Raw genomic sequence first — 27,168 nt, forward strand, 5'->3', positions numbered from 1 at the left:
AAGATGTTAATCGACCCTTGCAAAGCACCATACATTTCCAATGTCGATAGTTTTGAGGTCTTGACCGTAACTGAAAAATGTAAAAAGGTCTACAAAGATCCGGGATGTTTATAAAACTTTGAGCACAAGATTGTCTCGAACGAAAATTCACTGACTGTCAGACAAAAAATACGTAACATACTCCTTTCTGCTCATTCACAAATCAACACTATTCTGAATGAATGGTGCAAGGAAGGTGTTATTGGACCGATTAACACCTCTGAATGTTTGTTGCCCGTGGTGATAACCCAAATAAAAGAGAGTAAGAGTTAGACTAAGCATCGACCTTGACCAGCTGAATTGTTGCGTGACAGCAGATTGTCAACCATTGCACCTCATCCATGACATGGTGACGGTAATGGGCAAATCCAAGATTTTTTTCTACACTGTATTTCAGCTCAGCTCATAATCACATTTTATTGCAAAAACAACTGAAGAAAATACACTGCATTTGTAACAACTGAGAAGGGCGTACCAATTCTGCAGTGTGCCTTTCGGCCTCAGCTCTGCGCTCACTGTTTTTCATAGAGTAGTAAATGGGCTGTTTCAAAGTATGCCTGGTGTTAAAGCTTTTTAAGATGACCTTTTAATTTACAGAGAAACAATGAGCATGTTGCTGTTTTGAAGAGAGTTCTGTGTATAATTCAGGAGAGTGGATTGTTTTTACAAAAAGAAAAATCCATATGCTGAGTATCTTGGTCATGTAATTAGTTGTATAGCTGTACTGCCCAAACCTTACCTTACTCCAACATCCAAAACACCTTCGCCCATAATAAGGATGAGCTTGCAGCCTTCTTGGGTGTGTGCAAATATCGCTCCAAATTTATTAAGACATTTGTTGATAAAACTGAACCAAGGCATCCTAAAAAGATGTTGAGCTCATATGGAGTGTACAGAAAGCATGAACTAATTGGAAAAAGGACCAGAAAAAGCACAGTCACTCAAATCCTTCAAAAAACACTTACCTTGCATTATCACCACTGATGACAGCCAAATTGGTCTGGAGCATTATTGAGTTAAGTCACAGCTCAAACCAAAAATACCATTACTTTTGCATCACATGGACTCAAAGAAGATGAAACCAATTATTCAATAATTGAGCAAGAACCCTTGGTTTGTGTTTGGGCAGTTAACAATTTTAAAAACTTTCTTTGGAGTAAAGAATTATTGATTTCCACACATCATTAGTAAGTGGGATGGGTATGATTTACAAGAGTATTAGTTCAAAGTTCAGTTCATTACTGCATGAGAGAATGTCCCTGCAGAGCTTTTGTCCTGTGCTCCATGTGAAGAGGATAAAAGTAAAGGTGAATGGAATGAAGAAAACGTTTGATAATGGCCGGGTTGTACAGTAATTCCTCATCTACTGTCTCATGGAAATGTTAGATTAAATCTTTGGAGAATGCGCTGTGCTCAAAAATTTGGTGAAGCAGCGGCCTTGTGGGACGGACACTAGTCTTCAACCTTTTTGGAAAGTGAAAGATGAACTCTCTGTAGAAGACAAAGTGTTGTTACAAGGAGATGTCTTAGTACCAAGTATTATTAGAGAGCAACTTTTCACCCTAGCTCGTGAGGAACATGTGAGCATGACAGGGACACAAAAAAAAAAAATACAACAAAGAAAACTTTGTATGGCATATTGGTGCCCATCTATGGATCTTGAGGTGGAGATGCATGTTGAGAGGTGTATGTTTTGCAGTGCTGATGACAAAATCATTAAGACATGCCAGTGCCCCATAACATTTGTGTCACAGCCAAACGGTTCATGAATGAAACTATGCATTACCTTAATTAACCCATAGGTTCACCTCAACTTAACATGTGCTATACTATAGTATTAATCAGCTACTTTAACAAATTGATTGTGGTGAAGTTTGTTTCTCAGCCCAACATCAAAGAGGTAGTTGATTTCCTTAAAAAAATATTTTGTCAAAAAGGTTTCTTACTTGAGTAAGAGATAATGGGGTACAGTTCACTTCTCACATAATTATTTAATTTATTGAGATGAATTGCATCAAACATGTGAAATCTTCCCTTTACCACCGTCAGTGCAGAGGACAAGAAGAAAGAGCTAATAACTTGTTAAGGAAACTGCTCAGTTGGAATAAAATCATAAATTCCAGTATTGTAGTATTCAGGACCAGGTTATGGTCCTGTCTCACTACATAACACCACAGGTAAAACCCCGTTCAAATTACTCTGCGGCAGGCTGGCCATCACCAAATTGCAACCCTACTGGTCTAAAGATTATGACAGCTGGGTAAACAAGTATGGCATACGTAATGACGTTGATGAGAGGCTTAGTATGTGTGTGAGACGATGATTGACTACTACAATACCAAAAAAGTGGCCAAGGATTCATGTGTTCAAGAAAGGACTAAGTAACAATTAAGGGGTCGATTACGATGTAGTTTGGAAAGGCTTCGTAACGGATTCTGGTATTTCAAATCCGATTCATAACCAGTCTTTCTGACCGGTTCGGAAAGGTTTCCGAACGACTAATTGCGATGTTAGTAAAGCGTTTGGACTTTCCGAGTCGGTTCGGGATGGCATTCAGAGGAACCGAGTAGTTCGGATCGGACTTGTAAAGGTCTACGGAACCGCGTTGCCGACCGAGCGATTACGATGACAGATTCGGACAGCCTTTCCGAATCGATTGCTCTGACTCGGATCGGCTGTTATAATCTGACTTTTGGGGCCCGTAGCAGGCCCCCCTTCACCCGGAGTCTTCCGAATGGGGACCGTGGAGGTACCCATGGAACCCCTTTTTCATACCATGCACAGTGTGGCAGGCACCAAGGGGTGCCCGCCACTCCCCACCCACCCCTTTCTTCAATGGGAGCCTGTGTATTCGGTCGGAACACAGGCTCCCATTGAAGTCAATGGGAGTCAAATCGAATCATATCCGGAAGCATCGTAATCGGTCGGTCAGACTCCCCGGATCAGATTCGGTCTGAAACCATTCAGAGACAGATTCAGTCGGAATGCTTTCCAACCAGCATTGTAATAGACCCCTGTATGCATGTGACAAGTGACCTGAGAGCGACCATAGTGAGCCTTTGCATGTCATTAAGAGAAAGGGCACACTCTTTTATTGGAGATTGGCCAGTGGTGGAATTGTTTGTGTGTGGTTGTGGTCAAACCTAGTCCCATCTGAATACCTAGTACATTTTTTATCTGAAATCAATTGCACTACAAGAGCCTCCTTCAAAACCCTTGTTTCTGATGCATCTGTATTGGACAATAATCTGTTCGGTGGAGGAGGAACTCAAGGACAAAGCAGACTTCCATCTTCTGAAAGTCGTTCTAGAAGAAATGCTGTACTGCCCTTGAGATTTAAAGACTATGTTTTGGTCTAACAGTTTCTATGGGGTGACGAAGATGTAGTGTATGGAACTATTGTCATTCGTGATTATTTGTTAGGTGTCTTATCCCTTATTCCTCCTTTGTCCTTCCCTTTTGACCCTGTTTATGTGCCTTCACGTCCCCCGAGCAAGGTGCATTATTCAAACATTCTAAAGAGCAATTAAGACAGTTATTGCATTCCTAGTGGAGCACTGGTTGAAGAATATAGTGTTTTGACGTACTCGTGCCTCATTACAACTGCATCATCAATGCTGAGCCACAAACACCCTAAACTAACACATGCTCCCCTCATAAACAAATTTCAGTTCTATAACTAAATACAAACTCGATTCTTGATGATTCGGTGATATGTTGTGACATATTAACAAATGCAGTAGTTGAAAATGACTTAGTAAGGAGATTCTGGATGTGACTGTATGGAAAGCTTCATTCCAATTGTTTATAAGAATGTAGTGAGCATGGCGAAGATATAATATTCTAATTCCAAAACGTTGGTTCAGAATGGATATGTATGCTAATAGTAACTACAATTTAGTTTGCTCTGTTTCACAGTTCACAATTTCTTTACTCAATCTTGATTAAGAGTATGAAAAGAAAACGTGTGTTTATTGATTGCACTTACTGCACTGAATATTGGGGTGAGTCGCTTACTCAAACATGATGTTGTAAGCCGCCTTTGATTGACAAACCTGAGAAGTTTAACAGCTAATCACTCTTTAAGTTACCACTGAAAAATTAAAACAAACCACTGTTTTTCTCATCCGAAATAGGGTAAGTAAATTCTCTCTTGACCTTATTTTACACTATTGCTATTCTATACGATATTCAAATCATTATCATGAACTTGATGCAAAATGATTTCAGATTCTCCTAACAAAAAAAAGTGGCTATGTATTTGCCCGTAAAAACTATTTTTTCCCCACATGCGAAACATTACGGCTACCTCTTAATAAACTAAATATTAAATCGTATTTGCATAACTAAGGCTTAAAAAACAATAAAGGGAGGACATTAGTGGAGAGGCAAGTTCCCTAGTATCCCAGAACCAAATCTCCACATTCGTACTGCATTCCCATAATCCATGAAGAGTTCTGTGCCTCTGAGGAGACATAATAAACAATTGTTCCAGTCTCATCATAAGTCAAAGCTCTAGGTATCCTTCTGTTAAGGATTACATTTCTACCAATCTGTATTTTAGTGTAAAGATTTCTCAATAATAAATAATAGCGGAACAGAGCAATGTGACGCAGTGTTCTACACAGTAAAAGCAGAATCCCGCAACTGTGACCTGATTCTTCTACCCACGCACCAGAACCTCAACTTTGCAAAGTTTCACTCTAACTAGTGATACCACTGTTCATGGAATTATGGGTGACAATGCAATTAGGAAAAGGGTAGCACTTTGAAGGACTGACTAGTCATTTCAAATTCATACGAAAGCTCATCCAATTGACTATGAGTGATACTACATTCCAATAGGCAGAGATTGTATTAAGATATTAATAACCTCCTGCTTAAAAAAAACTGCTTTGCTAGATGGTACCACATCAGGGTTTGAAGCACTGCAGCCAATTTTCAACAAGTGTACCAATAATGTATCGTTTAGCCTCGGACTGTTTGTTTAATATTAAATGATATAGGCAGTCCATGATTCTTTTGTGGCTGGTCTCCTTTCTAGTAACACTGGGTCAATTTCGGGGACCATTACGGAGTTTACCTCAGACAAAAGTGATGGCGCTAGTTGTTATTAACTATACTAATTTTAAAGTTGGCGCTAGTAGCAATAAACTAATTTTAAAGTGCAATAAAAACACATTAAAAAACACCAAAACTGTAAAACGTCACACAAATTAAAAATTATGTCACTGTATATATATATTGTTAAATATTTCAAAGAACAACTCCACATCATGAAGAGGACAGGTTAAACAAATCTTATTGAGAACACTTTATGTGGACAATGTGGATTTTGAGAGAAAAAGCTGATATGTAAAAGAAGCAATGGCTGGTACAGAGCATTCAAAAACATAAATAGGATCTATACAAGCTGTACAGTTAAATTCTGTATAAAATCTGCTCATACCAGCTCAATTGTCTGGACAATATAGTTACATTATTTACATTTCTGAAAAAGCAGGTGGGACCAGACTAAAAAATATAATGAAAACCATCAACATATTATTAACTCTTCAGCCACACTTGGATACCATTTTCGGCAAGTGCATGTAGATTCCAAAAGCTACTCATGGTGGTCTATAAAAATACTGTTGTGATATACACATCCAAAACATGGTTTTGATGTTGACAAGTACCAATCACTGCAGGTCGGAAGGATTAGTCTGCAACCCTAAATGCTGTGACTGGAAATACTGGCGGGTAAAATGGACCTTAATCTCTTTCCATACGCAAGTTATCTTGAAGCTCATTGCGGGTTGTCAGGATTAGCTTCAGTGAATCATTCAAGCCATAGGCTGTGGCCATAGAATTTCTGAAAAAAGTTGCCATCTCCGGATTACATAGAAGTTTTATGTATTGGTAGTCACTTCCAGCTCACAGCAGTCAAAGGCTCCTTTTCTGTTTTTTTTTTAAGGAAATATTTTGCGAAACTACAATTGAGCGTCTTGTTAGGAGATCACATCCTGAGCTTCACTGTTGGGTCGCTGTCGTAGAGCAAGCGGAGGCAGTGGCTTCCCATAAAAATCTTTTGACGACAAACAATTAAGGGGTTATATAAAAAAGAAGGGTTAGTAATGTATACATAAAACGTTTCATGGCAGACATGGAAGTGGTCACAAAAATCTAGAAACTTTCTGTTTAAAGAAAGAAAGCAAGTAATGCATGAAAATGAATGCAGAAATACTGGGTGGCTTCACTTCACATATTACATCTGTAATGACTGAAGCTTAGGCAGAGGAAATTAACATCGGAGACATTTCTATGTAGAATAAAAACGTGCTTAGCTTATTTAATCCAACCACCATGAAAACTTACAAAAACACAGCTCAGCCTGGAGTTGAGCAAAACAAACAGCTGTGTCTGGTGCACTATTACATGTAGGATTTACGGTATTCGATGTTAACATTTAGCAATTTAAAAAAAATAAACACAACAGCGCTGGCGCAGAATCAAAAGTCATGAGGTTACAGCATATGAGAGAGGAAGAGAAGAGAGCGTCGTGCTGTACTTAACAGAAAAAATGAATGGTGCAAAGAAAACAAAACATTAGCAAGGACAGTTTGTCCCACCTTTGAAACCTACTGGCTTTGCCAATGGTTTTAGCTATGCTGTAAACAATGCAGGTAGGGGACGCAACATGGAGAGTGGGTAAGCAACAGGAGGGCAAGGGAAGCAACATGCAGGGCAGGCGGAAGCAAAATGAGGGCATGCGGGGGGAAACAACAAAGAGGGTGTTGGATGAGCAGTAGCAACACAAGGGACCGGCTAAGGAAGCAAATGGAGACAAAGCCATGTGGTTGGGGCGGAAGCGAACAAACAGGAAAGAGCAAGGTGGAGTAAAGCGCATAGGAGAGCGGCTCGAAGGGCAAAGATGCATACAAGTGAATGCAAACAAAAGAGTGGCTCCAAGGATGAAATTGTGTAAAAATGCAATTTTTGTGTTATAAAAAGAAATGTGCTGGAAGAAGTGGGAAAACATAGGATTGGGAAGCATATGCATTGTCCTGGAGTGCTTTTAGAAAAAGATGTTAAGAAGTTCCAGAAAACCAGACATTTCTGGAAGGCTAAATGGAACCAATCAGGGAGATGGTAAACAGGCTAGGCTCCACGTGAGGGAAAAGGCTAGATGGACGGTATCAAACAAATAAAAGCACTGAACTGTAAGTAAGAAAATTAGTGTGACAAAATAAAAAATAAAAACAAGTGGGAAACAATGGCCAGTGTTCCTTTCCAGGTCCGCTATTGACATATCCCCAGTAAGTCTTTTGTAACCAGACAGCTGCACTGTCTGGTAGGACTTAATCTAAAAAAAAAAACAGAGGGAAAGACGTCTTGGAAACTCAAATGCGCAAAAGTGCTAGCATTGCGCGTTCTCAGCAATGGCGAATAGTTCGAGCCGAGGCTCTCCCCATTTGCAGAAGAGAACTTGCCCCACCTCCGCCTGCAAGAGCCATTTGAGATTTGTTTGTCTGCACCACCAGGTATATCTCCCCTGGTGTTTCAGACACTTCCAGAAAGGTAGTGCCTAATGACACAGGGTCAACAATCCAACAACATCCTGTTATTTGTATGCCATATAGCGATGTTGTTGTTCATAAGCACCTGCCCCAGCCTTCCTTGTATGAATGGTAGGAAGGCTCTCAATGCAAAGAGGATGGCCCGCAGCATCAAAAGGTTGATGTGGAGCTAGGACTCCACCGGAGACTAAATGCCTCTGGTCTACACCTCTCCCAAGTAGCTGCCACTATCCAGAAGCAATGCATTGATCCACACTGACTTTAGATGGGATACGGAGAGTGATCTGCCGCTGACCTCATCGTGGTACAGCAACCACCACTGCACATCTTTTCCAGTCTCCGACAAAATCTGGTCATGATCGGAGGGGTCCCCTTGATGCTGTACTGCAGGCACCTGGCATGCTTGACCAAAAGGATGCCGGAGGCCAGCAGACAGAGTCATCTTTACTGAAACCCAGGACAGAGGCTGAAACATCTGCATCATAGCCCAAATGTCCTGAGTTCTCCATTCCTGGAGGAAGGCACACAACTGCACTATATCCAGAATGGCTCAGAAGGGGAGCATCTGTGAAGGAGTCAGGTGTGACCTGCAGACCTCTATAGTGAACTCCAATTAAAAGAGGAGGTTCGCCATTGTCTGAAAGTGGGTGTCGTCTGCCTCAGGTGACTCAACCTTCAGCAGCCTTTCGTCAAGGTATAGGAAGAGTGGAAACCATGACCTCTGAAGATGTGCTGCAACCACCACCATTACTTTCAAGAACACCCGAAGGGCAATAATAAGATCAAAAGGGAGCTGAGGAAAACGCAAATGCTTATGCCCTTCAATGAACTGCAGATAGTGCCTGTGGGCCTGCAGGAAGGGCATGCTTAAAGAGGCGTCCTACAGGTTCAACACCATCATCCAATATCCAGGGTCAAAGGCAGCCTAGACCTGGGCCAGAGTGATTAACTTGAATTCGCCTTTCTGCAGGAAGATATTGCTGGGTGAATCCCTAAAATAAGATAAAGGCCTCTGTCCTTCTTTGGCACTAGAAAGCCGCACGATTAACAACCACAGCCTACTTCTTAAGCCGGCACCCTCTGATTGGATCCTTTTACCAGAAGAGCTTGCAATCCCTGCTGCAAGAGGGATAAGCTGGTCCTCAATCGTTTTGAGGATGGTGGAAGGTGCGGTGGGGTGACAAGAAATGGAAGGGCGTAAAGCCGCTGGACAATCTGTAGGACCCACTTGTCCAAAGTTAATACCTGTCACCCTGGCAGAAAATGTCATCTCCTGCCCCGACTGGGTGGGTGTTTGCCCTGAAGAACTGGCTAAAGAAGCTTTGAGGCTGCGGGAAGGACAGATGCTGTGCTGCCCCTGTTGTCCACATGGTCTGTGGGAAAAGGCTGAAGGGTGTCTGTGAGGTCTTCATATTAGGTAACTGGTGGTCGAGAGGCAGAGGCACCCTTCGCATGACTATGGTGAAGGAGGAGCTTACTTCCGTGGCACGGCCCAAAGGCGAAACTAGCCCAGTGGTGTGGTGTCCAGACCACTGGCATCATGAAGGTTCTCGTACCGTCATCGATGTACAATTGGGCAAATTTATCACCAGCACCATATGCATCATTGTCAGATCCCGTTCCAAATGAAGTGTGACTGGATTGGGCCCTTCCTTATGGCAGGGGCAAAGTATCGGAATCTGAAGGGTTGGCAAAGGCTGAGGCCCAAGGGGATCAGTGCATGGCCTTGGCCAAAGTAATGTTGACTCTGAGTCAGAGAGCACAATAGGATGTTGTCCGGCATCAACTTTGAAGCTCCAGGGTCTGGAGTTCCCTGGCACCAGAATCGAGGCAGGCAACAAAGCTGGTGCAGAGCCCATAGCCGGTCTGGCTGGTGCCAAGGATGCACGCGCCAGTAGAGTCCCAGTTGGAGAACCTCGCAGTTCCTTGAGGCCCAGAGTACTGCAGGAGCTGGTTGTGCCAAAGAGTCGCAGCATGGCTTCACAGTAATTTTTAGATTTGCTGTGGAGTTGCAGATGGCCCTGTAAACCTTGGATGCCTCAGGACAAGCTTTGAAATCGACTCCGAAGGGGAAACCCTCTGGGAGTGGGATCTGGAGGCACGTTGACACCCTTATCTCTTTTCTGTAGTTTGAGAATGGCGGGAAGGAGCCAATTGCACTTTTTGCTTTTTCTGTGACTTACCCAGAGACTTTGACTGCGAAGATGATCAGCCACAGGAACAACTTGAGGAACGAGACCTTCCCTTCGACCAGTCACAGTGTGGACTCTCGGTGTTCAGGAATGTAGCACTTCGTCTCAGAGTTCCATATGGGCTTGGGATTCATCAGAGGACAGTTACTGCAGAACTTGGATAAGTGTACTGGCCCAAGACACCACAGGCCGACATGATAGAGTTCTGTTACGCACATTTGCTTGTGACAGTTCCTACAAGGTTTAAACCTTGTAGTCTTGGGAGGTGACATCTTCCCTTAAACACTGGATTTTTCAAAGAATTTTGAGAAAAAAGTCTTGTGAAGTGACAAGTGATCGCTCCAGATCCGCAGCTGATTGAGTGGAAAGAAAGGATATGATGTTCCAGTGTGTGAGTGGCCCTATATGTGATTCTGTAAGTCACATCTGAAGTGGAATGAAAATGGTGTGGAGTCGTACAATGCCGCTTACAGGCATGAAGGGGTACTGCTAAAAAAAAGCTTGCAAATTCAGTCTAACACCTAAAGAATATTCAAAAGATGAGCAAACTGTGGTTAGAAATATCCATCAGGAAAACCTCTTATCGTCTGGTAGAGACTTTCCAACTGATGAGAGGGCACCAATGGGCATTACAGAATAATTTTTACATCTCTCCCCCTATTGTAAGGGAATATCTAATAAGAAAAAGTTACTTTCAGTAATGCTGCTTGGGTGGATACTCTGTCTAATGGCAAAGCTCTCACCTTAGCATACTTTCCAGGCCCAAGACTGGATCTGGAAACCTTTTCACACTACCTTGAGAGTGACAGAGTGGAGTTGCCCATAAACACCACTCCTGACATCAGTTTCTTGTGTTTTCCCCTTCTGTGCACTCGGAAACTAACTAAGCATAAACAATTGTTGTTAACCATGTGCTGAATACTAACTAAGGTCATGTTTAGATGTTAAAATGAGGCTTATCCACAGACCAGGGAGGTGAGAAGTTGGGGAGGGATCAGCAGTTAGAGCATCCACCAGAAAGAGCGTTAACAAATGTAATGAACTTGCTCTTCTGATGGGTACTTCTAACCACAGGTTTCTCACGTTAGAATAGATACCAAAGCAGTAGTGTCAGCGTGCTAAGCCACCTCATTTACCTCCCAGCATGCTGGCAATTTGGACCATAATCAATGTAGTCCCTATTGGACCGAGGGCTCTCAGCTGGACCAGTTTCTGTCTGTGTTTTGTGACATCAAATCATAGAACAATAAAAGGAAAGTGTGCTGCTCAAACAAACAACACAAAAGGGACTACATTTTAAAGGTTTACTCAAACAATTAAAGTACAGAAATGCATGTGCTGGGCCAGCAACTAAGATAGTCTACAAGCATACAGTCATAAAGAGCACAGCAAAGAACTCAGAAAACTTCTAACGGAATTCCAGCATAGATTTGACTTCCTAGAATTGGATAAGGATCTCCTCCTCACACGGAGAAGTGATAGGCCTTCATACAAAGAATGTCATACATTCGACTTGGTTCACAGGTTTTTGACCAAAGGAGAACAAGCAAATAGAAACATTTAACACAGAATACATTCAGTGATTCTCTTATCCCACTACATTGGTTCAGTGTTTCTCAGCTTTTACACATAAAACATGAAATGTTACACAGTATTTCATTCAGTATGGAGGGCTGGGGAAGTCTCTTTCTCATTATAGAAAAGCATGAAAGGTCTTCATTATAGCAGAGAATAAACAACAGAAACAGTTGTGTGGCATATTGCAGTGCCACATACAAGATGGATAACAAAAGCTGAGTTGCCCGAAGTTGGTTAAAGCTCATTTTTCATGTTCTACACATAGGAATTTCGACCATCTACTTCCATAGTAGTTCTCCAGGTGGAGGTTCTGTGAAGTGGAATAAGATCAAATACCTTGCTTTGAATACCATTTTCGGCAAGTGCATGTAGATTCCAAAAGCTACTCATGGTGGTCTATAAAAATACTGGCGGGTAAAATGGACCTTAATCTCTTTCCACGTTCTTCCTGCCAGACCTAGTGGTCAACGCAGTAGTGTTTTGTAAACTTATGCACTGAAGTCCATGCTGCAGCCTAGCAGATGTCAAGGATAGGCACTCTACATACTGAAGCAGTGGTAGAAGTCTTAGAACTGGTAGAATGTGCTCTCAGATCCTCCTGAGGCTGTTTCCTGGTCACTGCACAGCTGATCTTAATGGAGAGGAATATCCACTTCGACAAGGCCCTCTTCTGCACAGCCCTCCCTTTCTTTGCTCCAGAGAACCCCATAAAATGTTGGTCATCCAGTTGATGGTCCTTGGCATCACCAATAGAGAAACTCAAAGCCCTTTTGGGGTCTAAATCATGGAGCCTCTCCTCCTTTTTCGAAGGGATAAGGGTGAGCAAACAATGCTGGTAAACTGATGGTTTGCCCAACATGGAAGGAAGTCATGACTTTTGGTAAGAATGCTGCCAGAGCCCTCACCACCAACTTTCCCGAGGAAAAAAGTGGTGTAGGGCGGTTGCACCGAAAGTGCCTCAAGTTCACTGACACAATGAGCTGATGTTATTGCAATAAGGTAGACAGGCTTTAAGGTCAGGAGAGGCAGTGAGCAGCTATGCATCGGAATGAAGGGTGTACACACGAGAAACATCAAGACCAAGTGTAGGTTCTACTGTGGCATCACAAATTGTTTGAGTGGAAACATGTGCATCAAACTTTAAATACATCGCATCAGAGCAGGTGATTTAAGAAAGACCGATTGGTCCAGCAAATGCAGAAAGACCCAAAGGGCCGACAACTAACCTATAATTATGCCAACTAGAAGGCATTGATGGCCAACAACTTTGCTTGTATGCAGTCAATCTTGTGATTATCTTACCAAACCCAAAATTTATACCAGTGCCCGGCACAAATTACATTTGTGGAAGGGTGTCTGGCGGCGACGATTGCATCCACCACTTCAGGCGACAATTCAAATGCAGTCAATTGGCGCCACTCAATCTACACACATGTGGATGTAGATTGCGGAAGAGAAGCCTGCCCTATTACTGAGACAGGAGGCCATCACAAAGTCACAGCCTGATCGGAAGACAGATGCTCATGCCTAGAAGGTCTGGGTACCACTCTTGCCTGGCCCAACCTGGAGCCACTAGGGATGACTTGGGCAGGATTATTCCAGGTATTTTTCAGAACTCTGGGCAGGACAGGTAGGGGCGGGAAGGAGTACAGGAGTCCATTGTTCCATTCAGCCGGAATGCATTTTGCTAAAAAGTGCTCTTGTGGTACTGTGGTACAAAAGGGGGTGGTGATGGACGGAGCATCAGAACCAATCAAACACTCACGCCCAGTCAACAGATCTGGGTTTGATCCATCACCGTTCTTTAGCCCACTCTGCCACCCCAGTTCAGACATGGCCATATGCAAATCAGTCTGACCCTGTGCCTCATGGGAACAGTCCAGCCCGAACTGCCAAGCCATGCCTTCCCTGGACCGGAAACACGCTTCCTAGGACCGGTTTCTGGCATTTCAGCCGTCTTCAGCCAGGCTTGCTTGAATCCAGTGGCACAGTGAGCAAGGGACTCACGTCTGAGCATACCCTGCCAACTTATGGCGAACAAAGCGGTACAAAAGGGGGTGGTGACGCGCAAAACTTTCAACACTGCGCAGTCTTGATGGTGTCGAAAAGATCTAACCACAGTTCTCCCCACTGTTGGAAGATGCCCTGCAACACCTCAGGATGTAGGGGTCACTCAGATCTGCCAAACGACGCCTGCTCAGTTAGTTTGCTCAGGCATTTAGGGACCCTGGTAGGTGGCATGCAATCAGAAAAATGCCATGATGTTCCTGTCACCTCCAAATGACCTCAGGACCCAGGAGCCCACTTTGCCCTACCTGTTGATGTACCACATGACAGTGGTGTTGTACATGAGAACCTGCACCAGCCTCCCCTTGATGGATAGCAGGAAAGCCTTCAGAGCCAGACGAATGGCCTAAAACTCCAGCAGTTTGATGTACAGTTGGCCCTCTGCTGGAGAACAGAGTCCCCTGACCTCCAACTCCCCCAGATGACCTCTGGAGTCCAGCAGGGACGAGTTTGCCACCACTGTCAGCTCTGGGTATGGATGGGAGAGGAGCTTTCCACTGGACCAACTGCGTTCGAGCAGCCGTCACTGCAATCTTGAGCCATCTACTCTGAGACCGGGGTCAGACTGCCTTAATTGTGGACCCCACTGGAACTTCAAATTCCATTGCAGGGCACAAATGTGCCACTTGGTATAGCTGATGAGTAGGATACAAGAGGCTATGAGGCCAAGATGCCTCAGAGCTCCTCTCACAGTGATCCTGTACCAAGTCCGACCATCAGGATCACAGCCTGAATCTCCTGGACTTGTTCTGGCAGAGGGAATATCCTGAATTCCACAGTGTCCAGTATTGCTGCAATGAATGGAAGTCTCTGAGAGAATCCAGTGGGACTTCGGCTCATTGATAGTGAACCCCAATCATGTCAAGAGGTTGACCGCTGCCTGGACATGATCCACAACTGATTGTGGTTATACAACATTTAACAGACAGGGCTAACCATATCCCTGACCTCCAAAGAAGGGCAGTGACCACCGCCATCACTTATGTGAACACCCAAGGAGTGCTGGTGAGGCTGAAGGGGAGCAAAGAAAACTGAAAATGTTCCTGGCCCACCTTTTACTGTATATCTCAGTGGGACTGCAGGACAGTTATATGAAAATATGGGTCCTGCACGTCCAAGGACACCATCCAGTCGCCCAAGTCCAGAGCGGATAGGAGCTGGGCCAGCCTGAGCAGTTTGAATTTCTCCTTCCATAGGAAGACATTCAGAAGCAGAAAGACTAGAACAGGCCTCAGGCCCCTGTTCTTCTTTGGATCAAGGAAATGGAAAGAGTAACAACTGCCACCTCTTTCCAAGTCTGGCCACCTCTTGATAGGACCCTTTAAAAGCAACAAGGCACCACCTGTATTAGAATGGACAGGTGCTCTTCTGAAATTTGCTCTGATGTGGGAGGAATAGTGTGCAGGCAGAAAGAAAAGGCAGGGTATAGTCATGTTTAACAATTTGTAAGACTCATCTGTTGATCATGATAAATCGTCAACCTGGGAGGAAATTCTGTCCCCCCACTAGTTGGGAATGCACCACTAATGGCAAAGTAAAGTTGTTTGGTGGTCACTGCAGCAGGGGAAAAGGAATTGGAGGAAAGATGCCTCAGCTGGCCAGCATGCTGCCCACCACCTCTAAGGGACTGGGGTGTCTGCTGCATCACTGGCTGAGAAGACAGTCTCTGACTATAAGCCAGGCCTCTGGAATAGCCTATCAACATTCTGAATTTAAGCAATAACTGTCTAAGAGGGGTCAACAGACCCATGGAGCATATTGTAGCTTTGCTGTCCTAAAGTGCAACATCGCAGAGTTTTCACTGAAAAGGCGGTGCCTATCAGAAGACATATGCATGAGGGAGGTGTGTACATCACCTGAGAATCGTGTGGAAAGCATCTATGCATGTTGACGAAGGACAACACTAGAACCAGCTGCCCTCCCTAGGCAATCTGTAGTATCCAGACCTGCATGGATAACTTATTTGGTTACGTCCTGCCCATTGTGGATAGTCTGGGTCAAAGAGGCCTGACTTAGCTTTCTTGAGTTTGGAATTCAAATTACCAGAGTACTTTATGCATGAATTTGAGAGGTCGTGGAAATGGCTTTAGGATTGGGACTGAACAGGAGTCCCCGACTTGAGGCATGAGTAGGACCTACGCAAAGGCTGCTACTTCTTGTGTTCTGCAAAACATACAGCTTCACCTTTGGGGTCAAATCACCTTCGGGTGCACAAAGGCACATTTATTACACGTCTTAAGGGTTGTGTGCTGAGTCCAGGAACCAGACACACACCTCATGCGGCTCCGTGACCGACATCTTCTTTACTGCAGTAATGGCATGGATTGAAACATGTTTTGAGTAGGGACATTATTCCCTAGAACACTAATGAAATTATTTTAAAAATGTTAGAAAACTGACAAAGTTAGGAGAAGAGGTCCAGATCCGCGTCGGAAGGCACTGAAAGGGACTGATGCCAGCACACAGGTTTGGAATTTCGATGCAGCCCTGCTCCGCTAATTCAGTAGCGGTGTGGCGTTAGCAGAGAGCCACAGGACACCACTAAGCGGCACTGCTATGAAGTTTCCAGACCCAGTTTGGTAACTTAACATTATTCTAATGTGAGAAATCTGTGGTTAGAAGAAAGCATCAGAATCACTGATTATTATCATAGGACCTTTGGAGCCGGAGAGGCTATGCCTAATATTGTTAGACCAAGGAAGGATTGAGTGGCAAAATCAGAAAGAATAAATTGAACAAATGACAGATACCCTACCCTATACATATCCGAATATAATTCAGGCCAATACAGCTTTAAAATCCTTACAAACTAAGTGAGCATAATGGGAAAGGACACAGGGAAACACTTGGCAAAACAGAACAACATGGAAGACTTTCTTTTCTTATTAAATAAAGAGCCAGCGCCAAGGGTATGTTGGGTATTGTCAATCTCGCAAAGAGACACTGCAATCCTGCAGCCCACCTTCAGAACAATATTTGTGCAGCCCCTCCCTTTGACTTGGGCATTCATCAGCAGCCTCATATTTCTTTAACTGCTGTTTCTCCAGGTGGTTGAGAACAATGCAGCTAAACTGTATGCAGTATCCCAAACTTATTGGAAGGCTGTCTTTTTCCTAATCTGATCTGGAGCTAACAGTGAAAGAGAGGCATGGCTGAAAGCTGCACTAACAAATGCCAGACGGTTTAATATATGGTTGAACCACTCATGCAAATAAAAGGGTGGACAACACCTGGACTGAACAGCCTTCCTGGCGGAAGTGTTTGAACAACTATCTGTGAAAGTGAAGCCCCATATGCAGATATTCTTAGAAGAGGTGGGAGAGCTAGGCTGCCCCACCAAGAGCCCAAATTCAAATCACCATATTCCACATCCATTAACAGAGTAAACCCCCAGAGTAATGGTCGCCAAATAGGCAAACTTTGCTTTTGAATGCTCAAATCAAAATAATTGCTAAGACCGTCATCAATAGACTCTACAGAGCTATAGTTACCATGAAACATCCCTACCAATCACAATTCATGCCCAGATAATTTCCCAGATATAAGGAATGGGAAGATCTTATTTCTCAACATGCAGACACCTTAATTTTCTTTTTGGTCGGTCTCATTCCATCCATAGAGAGGATATTAGACATAGTCAATAAATATGGTAGAAATTCATGCATTAAGTATAAGAGGATTCCCTAGAATCATATAAGGAGGCAGGATGCCAGATATTCTGCAGCATTACTACAAGAAACACAAGTGAGGTTTATGCTACAGTGGGTCTGGAAGTATACAGAAAAATCGTGGCATTTCATTGACTACACTATTAGTGCATCCACTTCAGTAAATCTTCTATTTTTACTCTCATTTGGTAAATAAAGTTACTCTCCTGGGACAGAAAGAGGAGTGTTCGACCAATAGAGAAAGCATGAAGGTAGGTGAGCTCTTTATTAAATACACCATCAAATCTTTCCAAACAATGAATCTAGATTTCACTTTCCATGAATCTGACAACTGCAGGTGGTTTGTATGACATTACAACGCATGCCTTTACAACGCGAAGTACGTAAATATAAGGTAAGTGAAAACTCTACCTTTATGTGTACAAATATAAATACTAGTGGCACAAAAACCATCCGCGAGTCCATCGGGTTTTCAAGCTGGACCGTTAAAGGGTCCAGCGGCCCCTCCCAGTCCTCTTCACCACCTCTCGATGCAAAATCAACACCAGGGATGAACACAGGGACATAAGTCTCTTCCGGCGTCGGAACCGACGTGGATAGATGCCAGTCCGGCTCGGTGTCCAAATCAGGTACAAGGATGGGGTCAACGCCAACCGAGGGCACGGTCGGCATCGGGAGCGTCGCCGCCCGGACAAACGTCGGGGAAGGTTGAGGGGTAACGACTGATGTCGGTCTGGAACCGATAATGGATCCACAGGGCCCTCCGGAGCTGCCGGTGTTGAAGGCCTGGGGGCCCCAACCGACTCTGCAGGGCCCAAAGGCACACAAGCGGAGCCAGACTGCCCAAAGATGAGGTGCAAGGCCTCATAAAACTGTCGCAATTGGGCAGGAGATGCTCCGGCACTCAGAAAAGTGGAGAGGTGCAGGGCCGTCTCAGAATGACGTCTCAGAACGAGGCTCCGGGAGGCCTAGAGCGACGACGCTCTGTGTCCCACGTTTGCCGAGGGATGGGGTGAAGTCAAAGAATGCCTAGGCTTCTTCGACTTCTTCTTGTGATTTCCCGAACAGAGCCCATCATAGTACGGAGCTGGTTATGCTGTCAGTCCTGGACGAACTCAGGCGAAAGGCCGATAATAAAGAAGGATGACGGCCAACTCCTTAAAAATCAACCCAGACAAGATAGAAGTCCTTGCAATTTCAACTAAACACAACCCCTGGAGCGACCAATTCTGGCCCCAGGAGCTAGGAGTCCCCCCCATTCCAGTACCTGTAGTGAAAAGCCTGGGCATAAAGATCGACTCAGAGCTCTCTATGACCAATCAAGTTAACTCGGTGGTCGGAACTTGTATCGGTCTTCTGCGACAGTTGAGGAAAATGGTTCCCCTTCTTTCGGTCTCGACCATGAAGACGATCGTAGCCGCTACTATAGTCTCTAGACTCGACTATGGTAAACCGCTATATGTTGGGTTACCCCAGAAACTCACAAATAAACTGCAGATAGTATTGAATGACGCAGCCAGGCTTATTTTTAGATTGACCAGAAGAACTCAGGTCACCCCCCTGCTGAGTGAATTACACTGGCTACCCATTAGGCAAAGAGCAAAGCCGTTCATGGACACGCCCCCGAGTACATAAAAGAACGGGTACTCAAATACGTGCCAGGACGCGCGCTGCGCTGAGCGGAAGCCAGCAGACTAATCTGCCCACGTTTCAACTCCACAGCCAAAGGAGGGAGAGCTTTCTCGGTCCTCTTGCCACAACTCTGGAATCAGTTGCCCGGAGAGCTACGGAAAGAACCCAGACTTTTACCCTTCAGAAAAAAACTATAAACCTTCCTTTTCAGAGAAGCTTTTGACATGGTTGTAAAGACCCCCAGTACCTGAGGACCTGGCCCGCTCCGTTGTTTATGTTTCTTCCTCTGTCTGAGCGCTATGAGACCTGTCGGTATATATGCGCTATACAAGATTAAATTAACATAACAGAACATCCTGGAAATTTCAAATGGGACGAGGAGTGCGGGCTCTAAGACCTTTCTCGGACCTTCCTTTCGATCCAGAACGGGAGCGACGCAGAGCCGAGAACCGGGCCTCCAACAGCTTTCGGGACCGCTACCACAAAGCTTTCGCATTCATGGCCCGGCACTCGGAGCACGACTTTGAGTCATGGTCGCACTCCAGTCAGCAGAGGCACAAAAGGTGTGGATCCGTCATGGACATTATCCGATGACGAGATCCGCAGGGCTTGAATGCGGTCCTACGTTTGGACATCAACTCCACCAGGAGTCCAAGGTGGGGAGAAAAACGGCAACAAAAGTAAAAAAATAAAAGTAGAAGGGGTAGCGCTCTCTGGATATGCGTTTATGCTGACGCAGTAAAAAAAAAAGAACAGACATCAGTTTGCCCGGGCGGAGTCTATGTACGTCCTGCAACGTCATTTCCGGTGTGCACGACACCTACGACTGACACGGAGCCGACCGATGCCACCTACTGACGTGCAGGGGTACTGCTAATGAAGAATCTCCAGATCCAGACTGACGCTGGAGGAAATTTTAAGGTAAGGAATCTAAAACGAGAAATCTTTATCAGATTAGCAGTTTATCTTGGATGACACCCTCCCTTCCTTGGACAGCTTCGAGATCCAATAATTTTCCTCTCTGATTAAAAACTTTTTGGGTGCTTTTATGAACAGAATACAATATATATGGCTGATACTTTTATACTCTGAGTTCAAACTAAAGTCCTCTGCTGAGTGACACCTCACTGTTCCCACCCAAAACTAAACATTCTGCATGCTTTTCAGCGTTTATGTAAAACTGTGTAAAATTTGCAAGCATTAAATAGCTCATAAAAAAGTTTTTTTTAAAGTGAGGAAAAAGTGGAGAAATCAACTGTATATGGTGTGAGAGGCAGAGGCTGGATTAATGCCAAGCAAAGCATCGATAGGCAGTGAAAGTTAATAGGGCCAAAGGTTGAGATGGATGGAATGTGTTAGGCATGCGAAGAAATAATGAAAAATTCTCTTCTCCGAATTACCATTACGATGTGTGTCGCCAAGTGGGTCAAGTTTTGGAAGTCTAGTAACTTTGGGGGTTCCCCAGCCAACTGAAGGAAAACAAACAAAAGACATTCAGAATTTTCCATGGGAAAAGTTTAAAAATGCTTCGATTGACAAAATGTCCTCCCAAAAAGGTAACAGAATAGGAAGAAAAAAGGGGTAAATAATGTCAGTGATTCACAAGGACTACTTTAACATTTTCTCATAACTGAAAAACAAATAATTTCGGCTAATGGTGACCTACTTGCTATATAATCATCTTAAGTTTTAAATGAGCAATTTTGGAAGAACAGCAGGTACTATTTCATATCATTACCACTACAGTCAATGTAGAACCCAACTTGTGGGTGCCTTATATATATGAAAAAGAGTAGAGTTTACAAAAGAAATGCACAGTTGAATGAATCTTTTGGTTTAGCTCATTTCTTTTCAGAGATTCCTCAAGAAAGGCTTTTAATTATCATAAGAAACATGCAATCAAAATGCAATCCTATCCAGGATAGTATATATTTGGTTTGCCACAAAAAAGTAAGTCACCATGACCACAATTGTCCATTTAACCATTTATGGTACTCTTGGTGTTAGAATCATTTCCTAATATGAAGTGGTAATCTTGGACCGGTTTCTCGACATGGGTCATTTATTAGCTAACCTTCTAATCATGCGAAAATGTAAATTCTCCACTCCCCCTAGACACACTGCATGGGAACGCTCAGTGACTGCCTGGGCTCATACAAGGAAGGCACACTGGGATTGAGCGACTATCCCTTGGCTAATAACTGGGACACTATACTAACAGACTTCCAGACAGTCATTCAGAAGAGTCCTCCACTTGATGTCCGCATTTCCCGAGTGAATATCCTATTCCCCAAGCAGCTACAAGGAGCATGCACCTTTGAATATGGCACAACATTCCCCTGCACCCTTATTCAGATAAATGTACCACACAATAGGTTTTCAGCAGTTATCCCTTGAATACACTGGTGGGTACTGCTCAGTTCATAGTTTACCAAAGTTGATATTTTCGTTGTCCTTAAACATGCCTGAATTCTCATCATGGCTCACACCAGATGACATGCTCTGCAGGTACTTAACAAGGTGATGTTACATTTAACACCTCCCCTGCACCTCTACTATGCATCCTGCACATTTTACCTTTAAAGACACATTGAGAACAGCTTCGCAGACTGGTGCTGCATGGTGATGTGTGTGATGTACGGCTGTTATTTACTATTCCACTGTTATCAACATACTGTCATATATAATGTATGTATGGAAATGGAAAAATGTTAATAAACAGATTTGAACAAAAAATTAAGTGGTAATTTTGGATTTTTTTTTATTACCCTCTAAAAACATTTTTGTAAACAATCTACGTCATTTGGCCAGTCCTTTACTTTACAGTTTAATGTAAAAACTCCACTAAATGCTAGGACTATGCAGGTTTGGAGTACTTTGAGTTTTAATAAGATATTTACAAACAAAGACTCCTGAAGGGCAATGGGGAATGTTGCGGTTTTCTTTTGTGGAAATACAGAAGAGGAAACAGTAGACACATTAACTCTCGTACAGCGTGTCATGGTAAGGTCTGGCTATCACTTGTTAACCCAGGTGTGAACATTAAATACTTGGGATGATGCAACTCAAGATGTCTTGCTTGGAAATTCTTCAGTGATGCAGTGTTGTACTAACTGCAGCTCTGCACATTGAAATCAGTTGTCTAGAGAACCCTGTATTGTCTAAAGAGCATCGATTCAGCTCTGTCACTGTCATTTCTATGAAGACCATGAATTGTTTCTTCACAGAAACGAACTAATATTTTTGAAAGATATACAATAGAAACAATGACAGCTGCCATCACAGCGCCTTGAGACCCTCACGGGTAAGTAGCGAGCTTTACAAATACTCTGATTGATTGAGACTGTGAATTTTCACTGTTTTTTGTCATGGAACTCTCATAGTTCCAGAAAGTAAAATTAAGGGTAAGTACATCTCCTGCCATTTACACAGCTCCTGTAATCTTCCCACCTTTCATTCCACATAGTGAGCAGGAAAAAGGCAAAGGACCAAAATGTAAACTTGCACTTGCTTGTTTAAATGTTTTTAGACATTATTTAGAAAACATGTCTTAGTATACTGTGACTTATAAAATACTTATTAAACATTTCCAATAATATGTTAGCAACGCAAATTAAACTCTCATAACCAAAGAGAATGCATGAGAATGGCCCAAAAGATTAAAAATGTACGAACTATGGGCCATATTATCAAGGAACGGCAATAACATTATCGCCGCTTTAGCGGCAGGAAACTGCTGCTAAAGCGACGATAATGGGCTTGATAATATGCCCTTGTGAATTCACATAGAAGCCCAGGTTCTAGTGTTTAGTTTAGACAACTTAATAGTAATTTAAAATTCTCTTTAATGGTCGCATTTTAAGTTCCAATTCTAAAAATACCACTTTTAGTAAGTTGAAGTATATGAACAAAGTGATGGATGGAAAACTTGAAATAATCTCAGCCTCTGGTATTTACTTGGGCTGCATCCCAATCTATCGTTACTTTCCACACTATACTAACTCAGTTTGTACCCAGCTATATGCAAGTCAGTCTAGACCCTACTCCAATTGGAACAGTCCAGCCCGAACTACCAAGCCAGGTCCTCCCTGAACCGGAAAACAAGCAACCCAGGAATGGTTTTGCCCTGGTTTTGGGCCCATTTGCCAGGTACAGCTTGGTTCCAGTGACCCAGTGTGCACAGGACCCATGTTCAGGTATACACCTGGCTTAGTACTGCCTGGGGATTCATGACTTTTGAACACTGATGGCAGCTCCTTTACTGTCAGTGGACACAACCTGTTCACCTAGGACTACATTCCTTGGTGAGGTTCTCCTCATCCCCTAGCTGGTCAGAAAGCTTGTAGCACTTGTCTTGGTTTTGGCCCGGCAATGGGTGGCACTGACAGGGATGTATGGCAACTGGTTGTGAGATGGTACAGTATGCAGTGAAAACACCAAGTCAAGGTCCTGCCTTATGCCTCCTTTGGCACATGCTGAAGAAATCCTGTCTCTTTGCACTTAATTACATGAACATGAAGTGTAGTGAGCAGCAATGCAATTATCCTGAGGAAGAAGAAAACAAGTTACTTACCTGTAACGTTGGTTCCCCAGTATTGGTAACTTTCATAGATTCTCATGCTTTGTATCATTCCCCGTCGTCGGAATGGGAGCCTCGGTAAACAAAAGAAAATATATATATATATCAGAACCATAGAAACAAAAGAGAAAAATAGGCCTAGGCCTCATCTCCTTTTGTAGTATATCACCCTCTTTGTGCAAAAGAGCCCAAACTTTTGCCAGGACCAATCAGCACAGCCTCACCCTCTGGAACCTTCCTGAGAGAGCTCAGAGCCTCAGATTTTCGTAGCCGTTGTGCCAACAGCCACTACCTCAGTAAACCGGCAGAGCTTTCCCAGGGGAGGTGGGTGGGCGCATGAGAATCTATGAAAGTTACCAATACTGGGGAACCAAAGTTACAGGTAAGTAACTTGTTTTCTTACCCCAGTATTGGAACTTTCATAGACTCTCATGCTTTGTATCAGAATAGTAAGCAGTACATCAGAAAAGCACATTTGGAAGACACATGGCCTTACACAACCACCTCAGTGTACATGAAAAAACAATCATTACTGAAACCAAATGTGCTTACCAGGATGGAGGGATTGTAGGGAAAGCTCACCTCTCATTGAAAAAGATTCAGGAGGACTGCTTGACCAACAGCAGCTTCATCTCGTCCCACCGATTCCAGGCAGTAGTGCTTCGTGAAGGTGTGTACACTGCTCCACGTAGCTGCCCTGCAAATGTCCTTGATCGCAACTCCAGCAAAGAGAGCCACTGAAGACGCCATCGCTCTCGTAGAATGAGCCCGGGCCCTTTTATCCAAAGGTTTGCCCGCAGCCTGATGACAGTATTGAATTGCACTGGAGATCCAGCGGGAAATGCCACTCTTGGCGAGCGGCAACCCCTTCCGTGGTGTACTGTAGGCAATAAATAGCTGAGTAGACTTCCTGAAAGAGCGTGTGCACTTGAGATAGAATTTCAGACATCTCTGGACATCCAAAGAATGCAATGTTCGTTCCGCCTGGGTGGAAGGACGCGGAAAAAAGGAGTTCAAAATTAAGGGTTCATTCAGATGAAACTCCGAAGGCACCTTCGGGATGAATTTTGGGTTGGTTCTCAAAATCAGCACATCCCTCTTGAACTGCAGAAAAGGCTCCACTATAGAGAGAGCCTGGAGTTCACTAACCCTCCTAGCCGAAGTTAATGCCAAGAGAAGGGCTAGTTTCCACGACAGGAACTTCAAGTCCGCCTTGTGAATTGGCTCAAAGGGCGCTTTCATCAGTTGAGCCAGTACTAGGTTAAGCTGCCAGATAGGAGGGGGTGGTCGGACCGGAGGATACATCCGAAATAACCCCTTAAGGAACTGCTTAACAATCCTTGCAGGCCATAGAGATGGCCCCGATGTCTTCCGTCGAAAACGGGATATGGCAGCCAGATGTACCTTGACAGAAGAGTGCGCCAGACCTGATTTAGCCAGAGACAGGATGTAAGGCAAAACCTGATGTGGCCGGGACTTATAAGGATGGAGTTTATTCCGGTTGCACCATAGACAAAATCTCTTCCATTTTGCACTATACGTCTTATTAGTGCTTGGCGCCCGCGCCTGAGATAAAACATCCCTGCACTCCCTGGAGAGATTCAGATGACGGAATTCTCTGTGTTCAGGAGCCACGCTGTCAAGTGAAGTGACTTCGGATCCGGATGGAGCACCTGCCCCTGATCTCGCGACAACAGAGATGAAATCAGTGGCAAGCGAATCGGGCGATCCTGGGAGAGAAGCAGGAGTTCCGTGAACCAGAACTGCCGCGCCCATGCTGGAGCAATGAGAATCATCTTGCATGGTTCCGCCCTGACCTTCCTGAGAACTCGAGGAATGAGGGGAATGGGAGGAAAGGCGTAGCAAAATGTGCCGAACCAAGCAATCGAAAGGGCATTCCCCAGAGACCCTTGATGGGGAACCTTGCTTGCGTAAAACCAGCACTTGGCGTTCTCCGGGGACGCAAAGAGGTCTATGGTCGGAGTACCCCATCTCTTGAATACTGCCTCCAGCGTGGCCTGATGTAACTCCCACTCGTGAGTCACTTCCGTCTGTCGACTTAGAGCATCCGCTGTGATGTTGAGACACCCTGCTAGGTGCTCGGCTTGCAGAGTGATCTTGTGAGAGATCGCAAAATCCCAGATCGTCTGAGCTTCCTTGGACAGAGTCCGCGACCTTGTTCCCCCCTGCTTGTTGATATAGTGCATGGCCGTCGTGTTGTCTGTCCGGACCAGCACTGCACGATTCTGAAGTCTGGGAAGGAACGCCAGCAAGGCTAAGTGAATGGCCCTCAGCTCCAAGAGATTGATGTGGCGTAGTCTGTCTGCTGGACTCCAGTGACCGCTGACCTGAAGCTCCTGGAGTACAGCTCCCCATCCTTCTAAGGAAGCATCTGTGGTCACCACCATAGGCGAAGGAGGAATCCGAAACGTTAATCCTCCTGCGATGTTCTCCTTCACCAGCCACCACTCGCAGGCTTTGCGCATAGCAGGTGTTATCCACACCTTGTCGTTGAACGACCCTTCTGCCTGGCGCCATTGTTTGTCCAACTCCTCCTGCAGAGGACGCATATGAAGCCTGCAATGCGGTATTAAAGGTATGCAGGATGAGATCATTCCGAGTAAGGACTTGTACCGTCGAACCGATACATATTTCCTGTGCAGCATTTGACGAGCGGAGGCAGTCAGTTTGCGTTGACGCTCCTTCGAGGGACGAGCGGTGCATAGTTTCGTGTCCAGAATAGCCCCCAGGAACTTTCGTGACCTGGAGGGTATCAGCACCGACTTGGACCTGTTGAGCTGAAGACCCAAATGGGCGAACAACCGTATGCAAGTTGAAACGGCCTGAGAAGTCGCCTTGAACGACGGAGCCTTGACGAACCAGTCGTCCAAGTATGGGAACACTTCCAAGGACTGCTTCCTTAGAAAGGCCGCAACTGGTGCCAGCATCTTCGTGAATATCCGAGGTGCCGACCGAAGGCCAAACGGAAGCACCTTTAACTGGAAATGGCTCTTGCCTACTGTGAAGCGTAGATATTGCCTGTGAGCTGGGTGGATCGGAACGTGGAAGTATGCATCCTCCAAATCCAGGGACGCCAAAAAATCTCCCGGATTCAGTAGCCGTAGAATATCTTGGAGAGTGACCATCCGGAAAGAGAGTTTGATGAGATAGGTGTTGAGCTCCCTTAGGTCTAGTATAGGACGCCATGTATCTTCCGTCTTCCGAACCAGGAAGAACCTGGAATAAAACCCGTTGCCCCTTTGCGAAAGAGGTACGGGCTCTATCGCCCCCTTGATGAAAAGTTGGTGGGCTTCGAGATGCAACAGTCGGAGATGTTTTGATGGACGGGCGTCCGGAGCTCTTGTTGGAGGAAGATCCTGGAACTACAACGTATGGCCACTCTGAACAATATTTAAGACCCACCGGTCAGATGTTAAAAGAACCCAGCTGTCCAGACAAAAAGAGATCCTGCCCCCAACCGGTGTTCTTGGTAGGGGAGGAACAGTAGCCAGAGCCAGGAGGCCGCTATTGCCTCTTGGCGTTGTCTCGTCCCTGACGATTCTGACATCCTCTCTGGGACTGACGAGAGAAAGACGTCGAATGACCTTGGCGTTGGCTGGAGTATTGACCTTTATAGGACTGTCCTGATTGTGTGGAATACTGACGTTGGTTTCCTCTATAATTAGAAAACCCTCGACCACGTGCTCCTCTGAATGGCACCTTGCGATAATTCAAAGACCCCAAGGACTTAGCTGTGTCCGTGTCCTTCTTTATGCTTTGGAGGGCGTCATCCACATGCTTACCAAAAAGCATCTCCCTGTCAAAGGGAAGGTCCAAGATCTTATTCTGGACCT

The 27,168-nt window shown here is 44.5% G+C and overlaps 1 protein-coding gene across 7 annotated transcripts in view; it reads right to left on the bottom strand.

Moving 5' to 3' along the window:
* Positions 1–5,324: 5,324 nt before the first annotated feature.
* The window catches only part of ARL13B (ARF like GTPase 13B), a 672,441-nt gene continuing 650,597 nt past the window's right edge, over positions 5,325–27,168 (bottom strand). For 6 of the 7 annotated variants that reach the window (XM_085622339.1, XM_085622338.1, XM_085622342.1 and 3 more), the window contains 2 exons: positions 20,136–20,204; positions 5,325–6,106 (listed from right to left, as the gene is read on the bottom strand). In XM_085622339.1, the coding sequence (XP_085478465.1) occupies positions 6,030–6,106; positions 20,136–20,204 (146 nt within the window). In that variant the 3' untranslated portion in view covers positions 5,325–6,029. The remainder of the gene's footprint in view (positions 6,107–20,135; positions 20,205–27,168) is intronic. The other variant, XM_085622344.1, reaches the window with a different exon arrangement.

This window comes from Triturus cristatus, chromosome 8 (assembly GCF_964204655.1).
Source record: "Triturus cristatus chromosome 8, aTriCri1.1, whole genome shotgun sequence".
Lineage (NCBI taxonomy): Eukaryota > Metazoa > Chordata > Amphibia > Caudata > Salamandridae > Triturus > Triturus cristatus.